Raw genomic sequence first — 14,884 nt, 5'->3', positions numbered from 1 at the left:
CCAAACTGCCTAGACATGAACATTATTGAGCATATCTGGGATATGTTCGGAAGTGATCTCCACTCCCTCGTACTCTTACGCATTTATGGACAGCCCTGCAGTATTCATGGTGTCAGTTCCCTCCAGCACTACTTCAGACATTAGTCGAGTCCATGTCACCTCGTGTTGCGCCACTTCTACATGCTCGATGGGGCCCTACACGATATCAGGCACGTGTACAAGTTTCTTCGGCTCTTCGGAGTATAAAACAGTTTCAAATGTCGAATTACATTATAAATAAGCCGTTTGGAAGTCCGTTAAGTGTTCTCATCAAACACCGGATGAATTTATCTTGGGTAATTTGCATTTCCTTTTACGAAAAGCTACTTTTTGACGCACACCAATGACATATCTATTAGAGTATATACCGGGTATAACTAAATTCCGTTTACAGACTCCGTAATGGGGACCAAGACGGTTAAGTCCTGCGTAACAACTCATGTCCGGAAACATTCCGTTTTCCTGCTATACCCAAAACACCACAACACACGTTGCTCTCTGACTCCTGTTGCTTGTCGCCTGGGTCCACCAACTAAGGTAGGGCTGGATATGAGGACCACCAGCATCAGTACAGATGCGATGCCACCGCAAAAAGTTCCAGGGCACAGGGTCACCAATCCCTGGTCCTCCAGCATCGATTCCATATTCCTAAATTTCCAGAAAGGTTTTGCTACCGTTCCTCACAAGCGACTATCAATCAAACTGCGTGCATATGGGGTATCGTCTCAGTTGTGTGGCTGGATTTGTGATTTCCTCTCAGAGAGGTCACATTTCGTAGTGATAGACGGTAAATCATCGAGTAGAACAGAAGTGATATCTGGCGTTCCGCAAGGTAGTGTCATAGGTCCTCTGCTGTTACTAATTTATATAAATGATCTAGATGATAACCTGACTAGCCCCCTTAGATTGTTTGCAGATGACGCTTTAATTTACCGTCTCGTAAAATCATCAGACGATCAATTCCAATTACAAAATTATCTAGAGAGAATTTCTGTATGGTGCGAAAAGTGGCAATTGGCACTGAAGGTGGGAGATTACTGGCGGAGGTAAAGCTGTAACGAGTTTCGTGAGACGTGTTCGGATAGCTCAGTTGGTATAGCAATTTCCCGCGAAAGGCAAAGGTCCCAGGATTGAGTCCCCGTCCCGATCACAGTTTTAATCTGCCACGAAGTGTCGGTCATATGAAATACTGAAAATCAAATCTTTGTTGTCCTAGCAAGCTGTAAGGTAGGCAACCTGCCACTAGTACTGTGCATCTTCTTAGGTGTTTAGTGATACATGTCATTGGGAAATACACTCCTGGAAATTGAAATAAGAACACCGTGAATTCATTGTCCCAGGAAGGGGAAACTTTATTGACACATTCCTGGGGTCAGATACATCACATGATCACACTGACAGAACCACAGGCACATAGACACAGGCAACAGAGCATGCACAATGTCGGCACTAGTACAGTGTATATCCACCTTTCGCAGCAATGCAGGCTGCTATTCTCCCATGGAGACGATCGTAGAGATGCTGGATGTAGTCCTGTGGAACGGCTTGCCATGCCATTTCCACCTGGCGCCTCAGTTGGACCAGCGTTCGTGCTGGACGTGCAGACCGCGTGAGACGACGCTTCATCCAGTCCCAAACATGCTCAATGGGGGACAGATCCGGAGATCTTGCTGGCCAGGGTAGTTGACTTACACCTTCTAGAGCACGTTGGGTGGCACGGGGTACATGCGGACGTGCATTGTCCTGTTGGAACAGCAAGTTCCCTTGCCGGTCTAGGAATGGTAGAACGATGGGTTCGATGACGGTTTGGATGTACCGTGTACTATTCAGTGTCCCCTCGACGATCACCAGAGGTGTACGGCCAGTGTAGGAGATCGCACCCCACACCATGATGCCGGGTGTTGGCCCTGTGTGAATCGGTCGTATGCAGTCCTGATTGTGGCGCTCACCTGCACGGCGCCAAACACGCATACGACCATCATTGGCACCAAGGCAGAAGCGACTCTCATCGCTGAAGACGACACATCTCCATTCACGCCTGTCGCGACACCACTGGAGGCGGGCTGCACGATGTTGGGGCGTGAGCGGAAGACGGCCTAACGGTGTGCGGGACCGTAGCCCAGCTTCATGGAGAAGGTTGCGAATGGTCCTCGCCGATACCCCAGGAGCAACAGTGTCCCTAATTTGCTGGGAAGTGGCGGTGCGGTCCCCTACGGCACTGCGTAGGATCCTACGGTCTTGGCGTGCAATCGTGCGTCGCTGCGGTCGGGTCCCAGGTCGACGGGCACGTGCACCTTCCGCCGACCACTGGCGACAACATCGATGTACTGTGGAGACCTCACGCCGCACGTGTTGAGCAATTCGGCGGTACGTCCACCCGGCCTCCCGCATGCCCACTATACGCCCTCGCTCAAAGTCCGTCAACTGCACATACGGTTCACGTCCACGCTGTCGCGGCATGGTACCAGTGTTAAAGACTGCGATGGAGCTCCGTATGCCACGGCAAACTGGCTGACACTGACGGCGGCGGTGCACAAATGCTGCGCAGCTAGCGCCATTCGACGGCCAACACCGCGGTTCCTGGTGTGTCCGCTGTGCCGTGCGTGTGATCATTGCTTGTACAGCCCTCTCGCAGTGTGCGGAGCAAGTATGGTGGGTCTGTCACACCGGTGTCAATGTGTTCTTTTTTCCATTTCCAGGAGTGTATATATCATTACCTGCCGTTTTGACAGCTGTATTCCTAACAAATGGTAAGTGAACACGTTTGCTAAAGGGAACTACGTATTTTTTCTGTGCTCCAAACATCTCACATTTTACAGACGACTTGACGAGGTCGTTACACACACACACACACACACACACACACACACACACTTTTTTTATTTTAATTCTGATTGCGGGTTATCCATTATTCACACCGCTACGCTTCCGAAAACGCGTTGAAATGACCGCACGGAATTACATGATGGGAGCGGTAACGTTTGTTTATGTATGCAGCAGCCATTACTAGGGCGTGCGGAAGGAACCCGGTGATGAATTTTCAGATGAAATTGTTCACACACCGCTTATTAAGGGCGACGATGAAAGCGCTGGGACGCAATTATGCCGCGCCAGTTCCGGAACCAATTAGCTTTTATCAGGCACCAGTGGGTGCTCGCACACGCGGGAAACCAGCGCGCCACGGCTACGGGGGACCCCAGCTCGTCCGTCTGGAGGCGACCAAGCAGGCAGCATCTGCAGCCCCAGGTGCCGGCCTTAGCTGGGGACGGGGAAGTAACGGATCTCCTAACGCAAACGAAGTTTTAAAATGTCTAGGGACGAAGCTCACTAGCTCTGCACCGATTATTATTCAGCTTGCATTTAACACGAATCTCTCAGTCAGTGCAACGTCCCAAGCCACTGGTAAAAAAAAGTGGTTGGTTGATGTGGAAGAGACCAAACAGCGAGGTCATCGCTATCATAGGATTAGGTAAGAATGGGGAAGGGAAGTCAGCCGTGCCCTTCCAAAGGAACCATCCCAGAATTTGCCTGAAGCGAATTAGGGAAATCTAGGGAAACCTAAATCAGGATGGCCGAACGCAGTATTGAACAGTCGTCCTCCAGAATGAGAGTCCAGTCTGCTAACCAGTTCGCCACCGCGCTCGGTGACTCCTGTGGATGAGAAGGGTAAGAGAACAAACCCACACAATTTCAGACTACATCTAGATCTACTCTGCAAATCACACGTGAGTGCTTGCACAATGCTCATCGAACCACCTTCACAATAATTCTCTATTACTGCAATCTCTTAACAGCGCGTACAAAAATAAACGAACACCTACGTCTTTTCGTGCGAACTCTGATTTCCATTATTTTATTACGATGATCGTTTCTCCCTATGTAGGTCGGCGTCAACAAAATACCGGGTGATCAAAAAGTCAGTATAAATCTGAAAACTTAATAAACCACAGAATAATGTTGATAGAGAGGTAAAAATTGACACACATGCTTGGAATGACATGGGATTTTGTTAGGAAAAAAAAAGTTCACAAAATGTCCGACAAATGCGCGTCGTTTGGTGATGATCGTGTGCTCAGCCGCCACTTCCGTCATGCTTGGCTTCCCAGGTGCCCAGACCTCGGTCCGTGCGATTATTGGATTATTAGCTTTGGGGTTACCTGAAGTCGCAAGTGTATCGTGATCGACCTACATCTCTAGGGATGCTGAAAGACAACATCCGACACCAATGCCTCACCATAACTCCAGACATGCTTTACAGTGCTGTTCACAACATTATTCCTCGACTACAGCTATTGTTGAGGAATGATGGTGGACATATTGAGCATTTATTGTAAAGAACATCATCTTTGCTTTGTATTAATTTTTATGCTAATTATTGCTATTCTGATCAGATGAAGCGCCATCTGTCGGACATGTTTTTAAGTTTTGTATTTTTTGCTTCTAATAAAACCCCATGTCATCCCAAGCATGTGTGTCAGTTTGTAACTCTCTATCTACATTATTACGTGATTTATTCAGTTTTCAAATTTATACTGACTTTATGATCACCCAGTATTTTTGCATTCGCAGGAGAAAGTTGGTGATTGAAATTTCCGTGGGAAGGTCTCGCCGCAACGAAAAACGCCTTTGTTGAAATACGTCCACCACAAACCCTGTATGATGTCAGTGACTCTGTCTCCCCTATTTCGCGGTAATACAAAACGTGATGCTCTTCTTTGGACTTTCTCGATGTACTCGGCTAGTCCTATCTGGTAAGGATCCCAGACCGCGCAACAGTGCTCCAAAAGAGGACGGACAAGCGTAGTGATTGCAATCTTTTCAGCAGATCTGTTACACTTTCGAAGTGTTCTATCAGTAAAACGCAGTCTTTGGCTTGCCTTTCTCACATTTCTTGTGTGTTCTTTCAAAAATGGTTCAAATGGCTCTGAGCACTATGGGACTCAACTGCTGTGGTCATTAGTCCCCTAGAACTTAGAATTACTTAAACCTAACTAACCTAAGGACATCACACACATCCATGCCCGAGGCAGGTTTCGAACCTGCGACTGTAGCGGTCACGCGGTTCGAGACTGAAGTGCCTAGAACCGCACGGCCACACCAGTCGGCTGTATTTGTAAACTCTTAATGATAGTCACAAATTATCCCGTGTAAATACACACATAAAATTTCAACAACTCCTATTAACTGCAAAATGTAGAAACATTCTTTGGTCCCCTGCATATCATGAAGGCAAAATTACAGCAATTGCGGCACGCACAGAGGTATTTAAGTCGTCTTTATTCACGCGCTGCATTTGTGACTGGAAATGCAAGCAATATTAGTATGGGATACGTAAGTACCCTCTGCCATGCTCTTCATATTAGTCTGCAGAATAAATTTGTAGATGTAGGAGTAGATACGGCGGACGGTATAAAGAGCAAGGCTTTGCAGGCAGGAGAGAGTGACACACACGCTCGGAGACCAGGAGTACCGCAGTCGCTCAGTGTGGTCACCAGCTAGAGTGCCTGCAGAGCGCCGCAGCTGAACTGCGTCTCTGGGCCACAGCAGCGGGAAGTGGCGCGGACGGACACTCCCCCCACCACGCGCCGGCACAACCTGTTCCTTGCAGGCGCCGCGCCAGCTAGTCTGATGAGCGCTGCGATACGATACGTGGGAGAAGCCGCGTCGCCCGACACGAAAAACCTGTCTCGGAAGGACACAGGCTGGTGCAGGTTAAGACATCGCCGACCAGACGACATTCCCAGCGTCACAGCGTGTCCGGGTAACTCGATACGCCAGGCCTACTTGCTCGTCGTTTTAAATGCTGCACCAGATGCTTCTGTACCTCTCTGCTCCTACAAATTATACTCCACAAATACAGCAGTCAGTGAAGGGTTAATGGGGCGTCTAGGAATTTTCGCGTACCCTGGCAGGCATTATTTTCAACAGCAGAAACCCAGCATATATCAGCTAGGAGCTAGCGACAGTTGCCGTTATACGCCCATACAAACGACCTGCAGAAAATATACAGTCTGATTCCGTGACGATGTTACAGTCTCCCAGCGATGATGGACAAGGATTGAAACACCCCTTTTTGAAAATTATAAATGACTGTGCTGGTAAACTTGTACGTTATTTGATTTTCAAACAGCTGAGCAAAACTGAACGTACTGTCATTTCTCTCTTTACTTATTCTGATCAACACTAAACTGACACACAATATTTTTTTAGTGCAACGCAATCTGACTTTCAATACTCCCTACGAAAGAAAGGCCCTGACTAACAATAACCTATACCTTTCATGAATCACTTGCCTCACAAAAATCTTCGTTACTGGAACTACTGCAATACAGCGAGCGCCAATACTGCCAGCTAAATAAAAGATTCTAACTACTGAAGGCACTAACTACTGATAGGCATAGTTAGCAAATGAAAGATTTTGATAGAGAACAAACAATGTATTTACCTTAATAATGTTCAAAAGTCATATATATATATATATATATATATATATATATATATATATATAATGTGTTCATGATATCCCGTATTACAAATTTACTCTTTCTGATGACACGTCCATATCGTCCGCTCTCAAAATTCTACCATCTCTCTCCCCACATCCACCACTGCTGGCGGCTCACCTCCAACTGCGCAACGCTACGCGCTGTTCACATTTAACTGCCCAACACTACAATAGCATAACCAGTGCGTTGATCAGAGGAGTAGATGTTAGTATAATACAGCACTGCTACGGTTTACCTGGCACACAACGTTTCAAGGTCTCCGAGGTTCTTCGCAGACGACACATTTATATACTGAGTACAAGTTGCTACGCAACAGTTACGAAGTACAAATGACAGCTGATCCTCAACAAAAATAAATGTAATACATTTAAATAAGCGAAAATCATCCGCAACTGGTCGACGCGGCCCATGGCGATCAAGAAGTAAAATTAGTATGCTAGTCTAGGATTTTCAGTATGCAGTGATTTAAGGTGAAACCCTACGTAACTCTTGTTACGGTGAGATGGAGATACCAGAAGGAAGTGTAGCTCACCCACTAAACAAGTCATATACAAACTGCTTGTTCGGCCAGTCCATGAGTGTTGTTGGTCAGTCTGCGACCCAAACTAAGTTGTGTTAACACAAGAGGTAGAGATGCGAAGAACAGCTGCAGGGTGGAGTGTATCACAGACATTATAAGCGAAATGGTATAGCATTAAAACAAAGGCGTTTCTCGTAGCGGCGAGATTTTTTCACGAAATTTAAAACAACTCTCACCAACGAATGGAATTTTTTTTTTTTTTTTGATTCCCTCTTACAAAGGAAGAAAGGATCATCATAATAAAATAAAAGAAATCACAGCAAACACGAAAAGATTTAGGTGTTAGTTCTTCTCGCGTGCCCTTCCACAGTGGGACGTTCGAGAAATAGTCTACAAGTGTTTCTATGAATCTTCGACAAAGCAATGAAGTGTCATCCGCGGAACAGTCGTGCAGATGTGGATGAAAGGCGCTGCGCGTCGTGAAAATCCTAGTCTGGGAGTTTCCAGATCCCGAGGCCAACAGTAGTGAACAAACATACAGGTACTTTTCAACTCTCTCTTCTAAGTTCTTTTCAACTTTCCCTCACAGTACTTGTTCGCTATCTGTCTCCTTCGACACACATTTCGCAAAATGGCACCCACAGTGAAGTGATAGAAATTCAGACTTATAAGAGGCGTTCCTGTGAAACATTTTATTTAAAAAACACACATTTAGCTATTGTCGCCTCCAATTTGCTCCCTTCCCCCTATTGTTACAATGCCCCACACGAATTTTCGATTGATGAAAACAGTTTGACGCGTGCCGATTTGTATTTCATTGCTTTAACGACCGAGAATTTTGTTCCTTTTAATGCATATTTGACCTTGAGGAATAGATAAAAGTCACATGGTGGTAGATCAGGCGAATGAGATGTGTGTTCTAACACTGCGATGCTGTACTTCACTAGAACCGCCACGACAGACAGTGCAGAAAGAGTCTATGGGTTGTATTGCGGAACCCACTATTTGCTCTTCGACAATTCGGGATTTTTTTTCTTATCTCCTCACGGGGCAGAGGAAGACTCTGAAGGTAGTAATGTTGATTAATATTTTGATCAGCAGGAATCCAGTGAAGGAACACAACAGAATAAACAGTCATCATCGCTTTAAATCTTACTTTGCTCATTCGAGCTCTTTTCGCCCTCAGTGACGTTGGGCTTTTCCAGTACATGAACTGGTGCTTAGTTTCTGGATCGTAAGTGAAAAACTACGGATCGTCACATGCTATCACTATTTCCAAGAAATTAGGATCATTTTCAATAGTATTCAAAGTGTCAGTACCAGCACTTTCACAAGCTACTTTTTGTTCCACCATGAGGATTTTCGGCAATAGTTCCACACGCATTCTCTTATTAAACTGGTTATGTACAATTTTCCTTAGCACCCTTTGTCAATTCCTACAGATGCAGCAATAGATCAAATACCAAAAAATGGGTCAAATGTCTGAGCACTACGGGACTTAAATATCTGTGGTCATCAGTCCCCTAGAACTTAGAACTACTTAAACCTAACTAACCTAAGGACGTAACACACATCCATGCCCGAGGCAGGATTCGAACCTGCGACCGTAGCGGTCGCGCGGTTCCAGACTGAAGCGCCTAGAAGCGCTCGACCACAACGGCCGGCGATCAAATACTCAACCTATGGTCATATCGAATCAGATTACCTACTGTTTCCATCAGTATAAAGAAAAACCAATCCAAAGTTGCAAGTCTTTTTAACTATTTGCTCACTCGACCACTAGTTTAGGACCGAAACCAATTTTCAAATCATTCCAACAGAGTGGAATATGGATTTCCGAATATGTCAAAAATGTGCAATAATCAGTTACAACGCATACAGATAACACAGTTACCTGTATGCATTGTAACTGTTTATTGCTCATTTTTTTTACATATTCGGAAATGCCATTTTGCACTATGTTGCGATGATTTGATAATGGGTCTCAGCCCGAAACTAGACATCGAGTGAATGAAGAATTAAATAGAAAATTGCAACTTTGGACTGGTTTTTAGTTCTGCTGAGTAAAAGAAGTTGCTGATCCAAGACTACTCCAGCATGCTGAAATTCGCATTTTTTCGAAATTTTCATCCGTTTTTGATGCTGAAGGGTGTCCTGAGCGCCGACCATCTTCAACGCCTTGCCGGCCATCTTGGAAACGCTTGAACCACTCAATAACTCGCGTACGTGATGAAGTCTTCGCGATTCACTTCTTTTAGTAAAAGATAGGTTTCAGTAACAGTTTTATTTTCCAAGTTTAATGTGAAACTTCACGACAATTCGTTGCTCTGCTATTACACTTATCATTTTCCCCGAAACATAGCAACAACTCTTACATAAACGAAGACCACGGCCACACCGATTTTTCTACGAACGCCAGAGACGGCGCCTTCGACCGAGCAGGCTTCACGCTTCACAGCTACTGGTTGATTCCTCTTTGGCGCACGCGTACTCACTATGTGACAGCACCAGTCTCGTTATTTTGTAAGCAGGAAGTGTCCCCCCACCGTACGCCAGCAGGAATGCCGGACATGTGCCACGCAGGACATTTGCCACGCCTGACATTTGCCACACTTGCCCCTTTGCCAGGTAGCCTGAGTAGCGATCTCAAAGGTAAGGGACGGCCCTTCCACGCACTACCTCTGTCCGCTTTCAAACCGCCGTCTCCACATGTTACCAGATACAAGCAGTACGTAAGAGGCCTTCTTCTTCTTCAACATCTTGGGCAAATACAGAGCTTCTTTTCCGAAATCGAAATATTCATAACCTTTGGGAAAAGAAAGCAATTACGATGATTATGTCAGTATGTAATTAGTTCTGCCAAGTATAAATATAGGTCCCTCTGTCTGTATGGTAGCCTCCTTTCACGTTTACTGATTGCGATAGAAACAGGCCATCGCCATGGGAGCAACAAGAAAGGAACGCTGTAAAGAGAATACGAATGTACGCTAATCATTTCTTTTTGATCGCTGCATTTGTGCCTACTTTAATTACTACAACTGCATTCCCAAAAGACAATAAGGAAAGAAGAAATGGGTATGTGAATGTTTGAAAAGAAGAACGACATACTCCATATTAATTTACTCTCTAAAGTCCGATATCCCTTTCGGCGAAACATTAGTTAATAAAGTGAAGCGGGGCAATATTCAAAACACGACTGAAAGTACGTTCATAAACAGAGATAAGAATATCTATGACTGACATGTCATCTAAAGCCGACGTAGAATTTTAAAATGTTAGAAATAAGGAAATGAAGTAATACAGAATCCTATGCCTGTAACGTATGTTGTTGTTCTACATTGTTTAGCTCTGGTATTTACACAGAGAAAGCATCCTATGTTTTGGTAATTGTAATGATATGCACTACAACAGAAACAAGAAGCACAACTGAAGGAAAAATAATGTAATGTTTGTTCCAGCTCACAAGCGACATTGAAGAAGGTAGTTACTGTGAGTTAGTATGGCAGAGGTTATATTAGACAACCGGAATAAATTAATAACTGGCTCCTTTTACCGACCCCCGGTCTCAGATGAAACAGTGCTGAACATTTCAAAGAAAACTCGAGCCTCATCGCAAATAGGTTCCCTATTCATACTATTATAGTTGGCAGTGACTTGAATCTATCTTCCGTATGTTGACAAAAATACAAAATGGTTCAAATGGCTCTGAACACTATGGGACTTAACATCTGAGGTCATCAGTCCCCTAGAACTTAGAACTACTTAAACCTAACTAACCTAAGGACATCACACACATCCATGCCCGAGGCAGGATTCGAACCTGCTACCGTAGCGGTCGCGCGGTTCCAGACTGAAGCGCCTAGAACCGCTCGGCCACTCCGGCCGGCGACAAAAATACATTTTCAGACCCTATTGTAGATAGAAAACAACTTCCATAATTGTTCTAAATGCTTTTTATAAAATTATTTTGAACTTTTCGTTCATGAGCCCATACAAATTGTAAATGGTTACGAAAACACACTTGAACTGTTAGCCACAAATAATCCTGAGCATTACGCCAGATACTCGGATTAGTGAACACACAGTCGTAGCGAGGTTCAATTCCTTAACAAAGAATTCGCCCGACGTGGCTGAGCGGTTCTAGGCGCTACAGTCTGGAACCGCGCGACCGCTACGGTCGCAGCTTCGAATCCTACCTCGGGCATGGATGTGTGTGATGGATGTCCTTAGGTTAGCTAGGTTTAAGTAGTTCTAAGTTCTAGGGGACTGATGACCTTAGAAGTTAAGTCCCATAGTGCTCAGAGCCATTTGAACCATTTTGAAAGAATTCGCCGAAACTAAACGCGAACTATATTTATAAAAGCAGCTAAAAAAATTCGGTTTACGTCTTTCTAAGAGACAGTCTCCAATCCTTCCAAACTATGTAAGTGAAGACCATATGTGGCTTCTGTTCAGAGAAATAGTATCAACAGTAATCGAGAGATTCATACCGACGGAACTGATCTCCCATGGTACACAAAGCAAGACAGAGAGCTGCTGCAGGAGCACAGAAAAAGGCATGTGTAATTTCGACGAGCGATTAATCTCCAAGATTGGCGAAGTTTTACTGTGCCTCGAAATTTGGTGCGGATTCCAATGCGAGATGCATTTAATCGTTTCCAAAACTAAACTCTCTCTAAAAATGTGGCGGAAAAGCCATAGAGATTTTGGTCCTATGTTAAGAAAACCAGCGGAAACGTTCAGTAAGGTACCTTTACTGCAGGTTGGGCGGCGGGGGGGGGGGGGGGGGGGGGGGACGAGGAGGAGGAGGAGGAAGGGGAGACAAGGGACCCAACACTCCGGAGCAGGTAAAACAGTGGCAAATGTCCGGCGTGGCAAATATGTCCGCACACCCGCCGGCAGTGACTGATGCGCTTGGCAAGTTGGAGTCCCCAGCAGGGAGAGGGTAACACTGTTAGCGGGGCGGGCACTCACCCAGACGAGGTCGGCGCGCGCCGCCAGCTTCCGGTTGCGCCCGGCCACCACGGGCCTGGAGTAGAGCAGGCCACACAGGGGGGTCCCGGAAGACATGGCAGGAGGGCGCGCTCGCTTGCTGGACACCCGCTGCGCCTGCCGCCTGCACGCGCCGCAGCCTCTGACTGTGACTGCCACTGACCACCGCGTACCCACTGACGTCAATCAGGCGCGCCCTCGCTAAATGGAGCCAAATGGGAGCGCGGGACGCGCACAGGGATCAAGTGCGGCCGGTCAGTGGAGGCACGGCAGGCGCGCGGCGCGACTCAACTCGGAAGACGTGAGCGCAGCGACCACCGTGCGTGGCGAACTCACTGCAAGGAGCCACGCAGTGCTACAGCACTTCTGGTAACAATCTGAAGCAGCGAAGGCTTCCATCCAGTCACTCACTGATCAGTCTGGCCTGGCAACGGAAGACAGCAAAACGGAAGATGAAATTTTAAATTTAGCATTTGAGAAATCTTTCACGCAGGATGATCGTACAAACATACCGCCGTTTGAGTCTCGTACAGATTACCGTATGGAGGACATAGTGTTAGACATCCCTGGGGTTGTGAAGCAGCTGAATGGGTTGAAAATAAATAAATCACCAGGTCCTGATGGGATTCCAAATTCGGTTTTACAGAGAGTACTCTACTGCATTGGTTCCTTACTTAGCCTGCATTTATTGCGAATCTCTTGTCCAACGTAAAGTCCCGAGCGACTGGAAAAAAGCGCAGGTGATGCCTGTAAATAAGAAGGGTAGAAGGACGGATCCTCAAAATTAAAGACCAATATCCTTAATATCGGATGGTTGCAGGACTCTCGAACATATTCTCAGTTCGAATATAATGAATTTCCTTGAGGCAGAGAAGTTGCTGACCATACATCAGCACGGCTTTAGCAAGCATCGCTCCTGCGAAACGCAACTCGCCCTTTTTTTTTCACACGATATCTTGCGAACTATGGGTGAAGAGTATCAGACGGATGCCATATTCCTTGACTTCCGGAAAGCGTTTGACTCGGTGCCCCACTGCAGGCTCCTAACTAAGGTACGAGCATATGGGATTGGTTATTAAGTATGTGAGTGGCTCGAAGACTTCTTAAGTGAAAGAACCCAGTACGTTGTCCTCGATGGTGAGTGTTCATCGGAGGTGAGGGTATCATCTGGAGCGCTCCAAGGAAGTGTGGTAGGTCCGCTGTTGTTTTCTATCTACATAAATGATCTTTTGGAAAGGGTGGATAGCAATGTGCGGCTGTTTGCTAATGATGCTGTGGTGTACGGGAAGGTGTCGTCGTTGAGTGACTGTAGGAGGATACAAGCTTACTTGGACAGGATTTGTGATTGGTGTAAAGGATGGGAGCTAACTCTAAATATAGATAAATGTAAACTAATGCAGATGAATAAAAACAAAAATGCCGTAATGTTTGAAAACGCCATTAGTAGTGTAACGCTTGACACAGTCACGTCGATTAAATATTTGGACGTAACATTTCAGAGCGATATGAAGTGGGACAAGCATGTAATGGCAGTAGTGGGGAAGGCGGATGGTTGACTTCGGTTCATTGGTAGAATTTTGGGAAGATGTGGTTCATCTGTAAAGGAGACCGCTTAGAAAATACTAATACGATCTATTCTTGAGTACTGCTCGGGCGTTTGGGATCCCTATCAGGTCGGATTGAGGGAGGACATAGAACCAATTCAGAGGCGGGCTGCTAGATTTGTTACTGGTAGGTTTTATCATCATGCGAGTGTTACGGAAGTGCCTCAGGAAGTCGGGTGGGAGTCTCTAGAGGAAAGGAGGCGTTCTTTTCGTGAATCGCTACTGAGAAAATTTAGAGAACCAGCATTTGAGGCTGACTGCAGTACAAGTCTCTGCCGCAAACTTACATTTCGCGGAAAGACCACAAAGAAAAGAGAGATTGGACTCGTACAGAGGCATATAGGCAGTCATTTTTCTCTCGTTCTGTTTGGGAGTGGAAAGGGGGAGTAGATGCTAGCTGTGGTACGAGGTACCCTCCGCCACACATCGTATGGTGGATTGCGGAGTATGTATGTATGTATGTATGTAGATGTAGATGTAGATGCAGATGCAGCTGCAGCTAAAATTTTACAGCCGCCCACAAGTCGGATGTAACTTTTTCTTTAATTTACGTGATTCATTCGACCAACGCGAGCGTCTTCAGAACTGTGGAACTACAATGTGTTACACCACCAAACAACAAGATAAATTCAAAGATCCTGCTACACAACATGGTAACTTTTATTAAGTACACTATGGCCACACGATACAAGTATCGGGCTGTGTACGCCGCCCTCGTCACACACTAACTGGACTAAGTTGTACCATTCAGTCCACTCCGTCGTTATGCTGATTGATACACACAATGGTTTTTGTGGTTATATTGAAAATAAAAGTTACCATTGCAAGGTTATTTTCGTTTACTTTACCTACTGCTGTAAGAGTTGTTTTACGTGTGTGTGTGTGTGTGTGTGTGTGTGTGTGTGTGTGTGTGTGTGTGTGTGTTTGACGTAGAGCTGCAGTAGCCGGCGCAATGAACTACATTTTACAGTTTTACATAATGTGAAGATGCCTAACCACGGCGAAACGCGTTATTTCTCAACAAAACTTCACAACCGCGACTTTTATTTTCAATATACTGGAGTAAGCTGATTGTGTACAATTAACCTTCTTTTCTTAAAGTGGCGTTATTTTACAAAAAAAAAAAAAAAAAAAAAAAAGGTTCAAATGGCTCTGAGTACTATCGGACTTAACATCCGAGGTCACCAGTCCCCTAGAACATAGTACTACTTAAACCTAACTAA

General features: G+C 45.5%; 1 protein-coding gene across 3 annotated transcripts in view; it reads right to left on the bottom strand.

The window, feature by feature from the left end:
* LOC126284569 (TBC1 domain family member 4) overlaps positions 1-14,884 on the bottom strand; it is a 777,557-nt gene that overhangs the window by 386,311 nt on the left and 376,362 nt on the right. Inside the window, exon 1 of one of the 3 annotated variants that reach the window (XM_049983584.1) lies at positions 12,040-12,205. The exons of the other annotated variants lie outside the window; for them this stretch is intronic. Coding sequence (XP_049839541.1) covers positions 12,040-12,135 — 96 coding nt within the window. The 5' untranslated portion in view covers positions 12,136-12,205. Of the gene's footprint in view, positions 1-12,039; positions 12,206-14,884 lie in introns of those variants that run through there. 3 annotated transcript variants of the gene reach the window in all.

This window comes from Schistocerca gregaria, chromosome 8 (genome assembly GCF_023897955.1).
Source record: "Schistocerca gregaria isolate iqSchGreg1 chromosome 8, iqSchGreg1.2, whole genome shotgun sequence".
Taxonomy (NCBI): domain Eukaryota; kingdom Metazoa; phylum Arthropoda; class Insecta; order Orthoptera; family Acrididae; genus Schistocerca; species Schistocerca gregaria.
The sequence above is the reverse complement of the archived record's forward strand: the minus strand, read 5'-3'. Positions and strand labels throughout refer to the sequence as shown.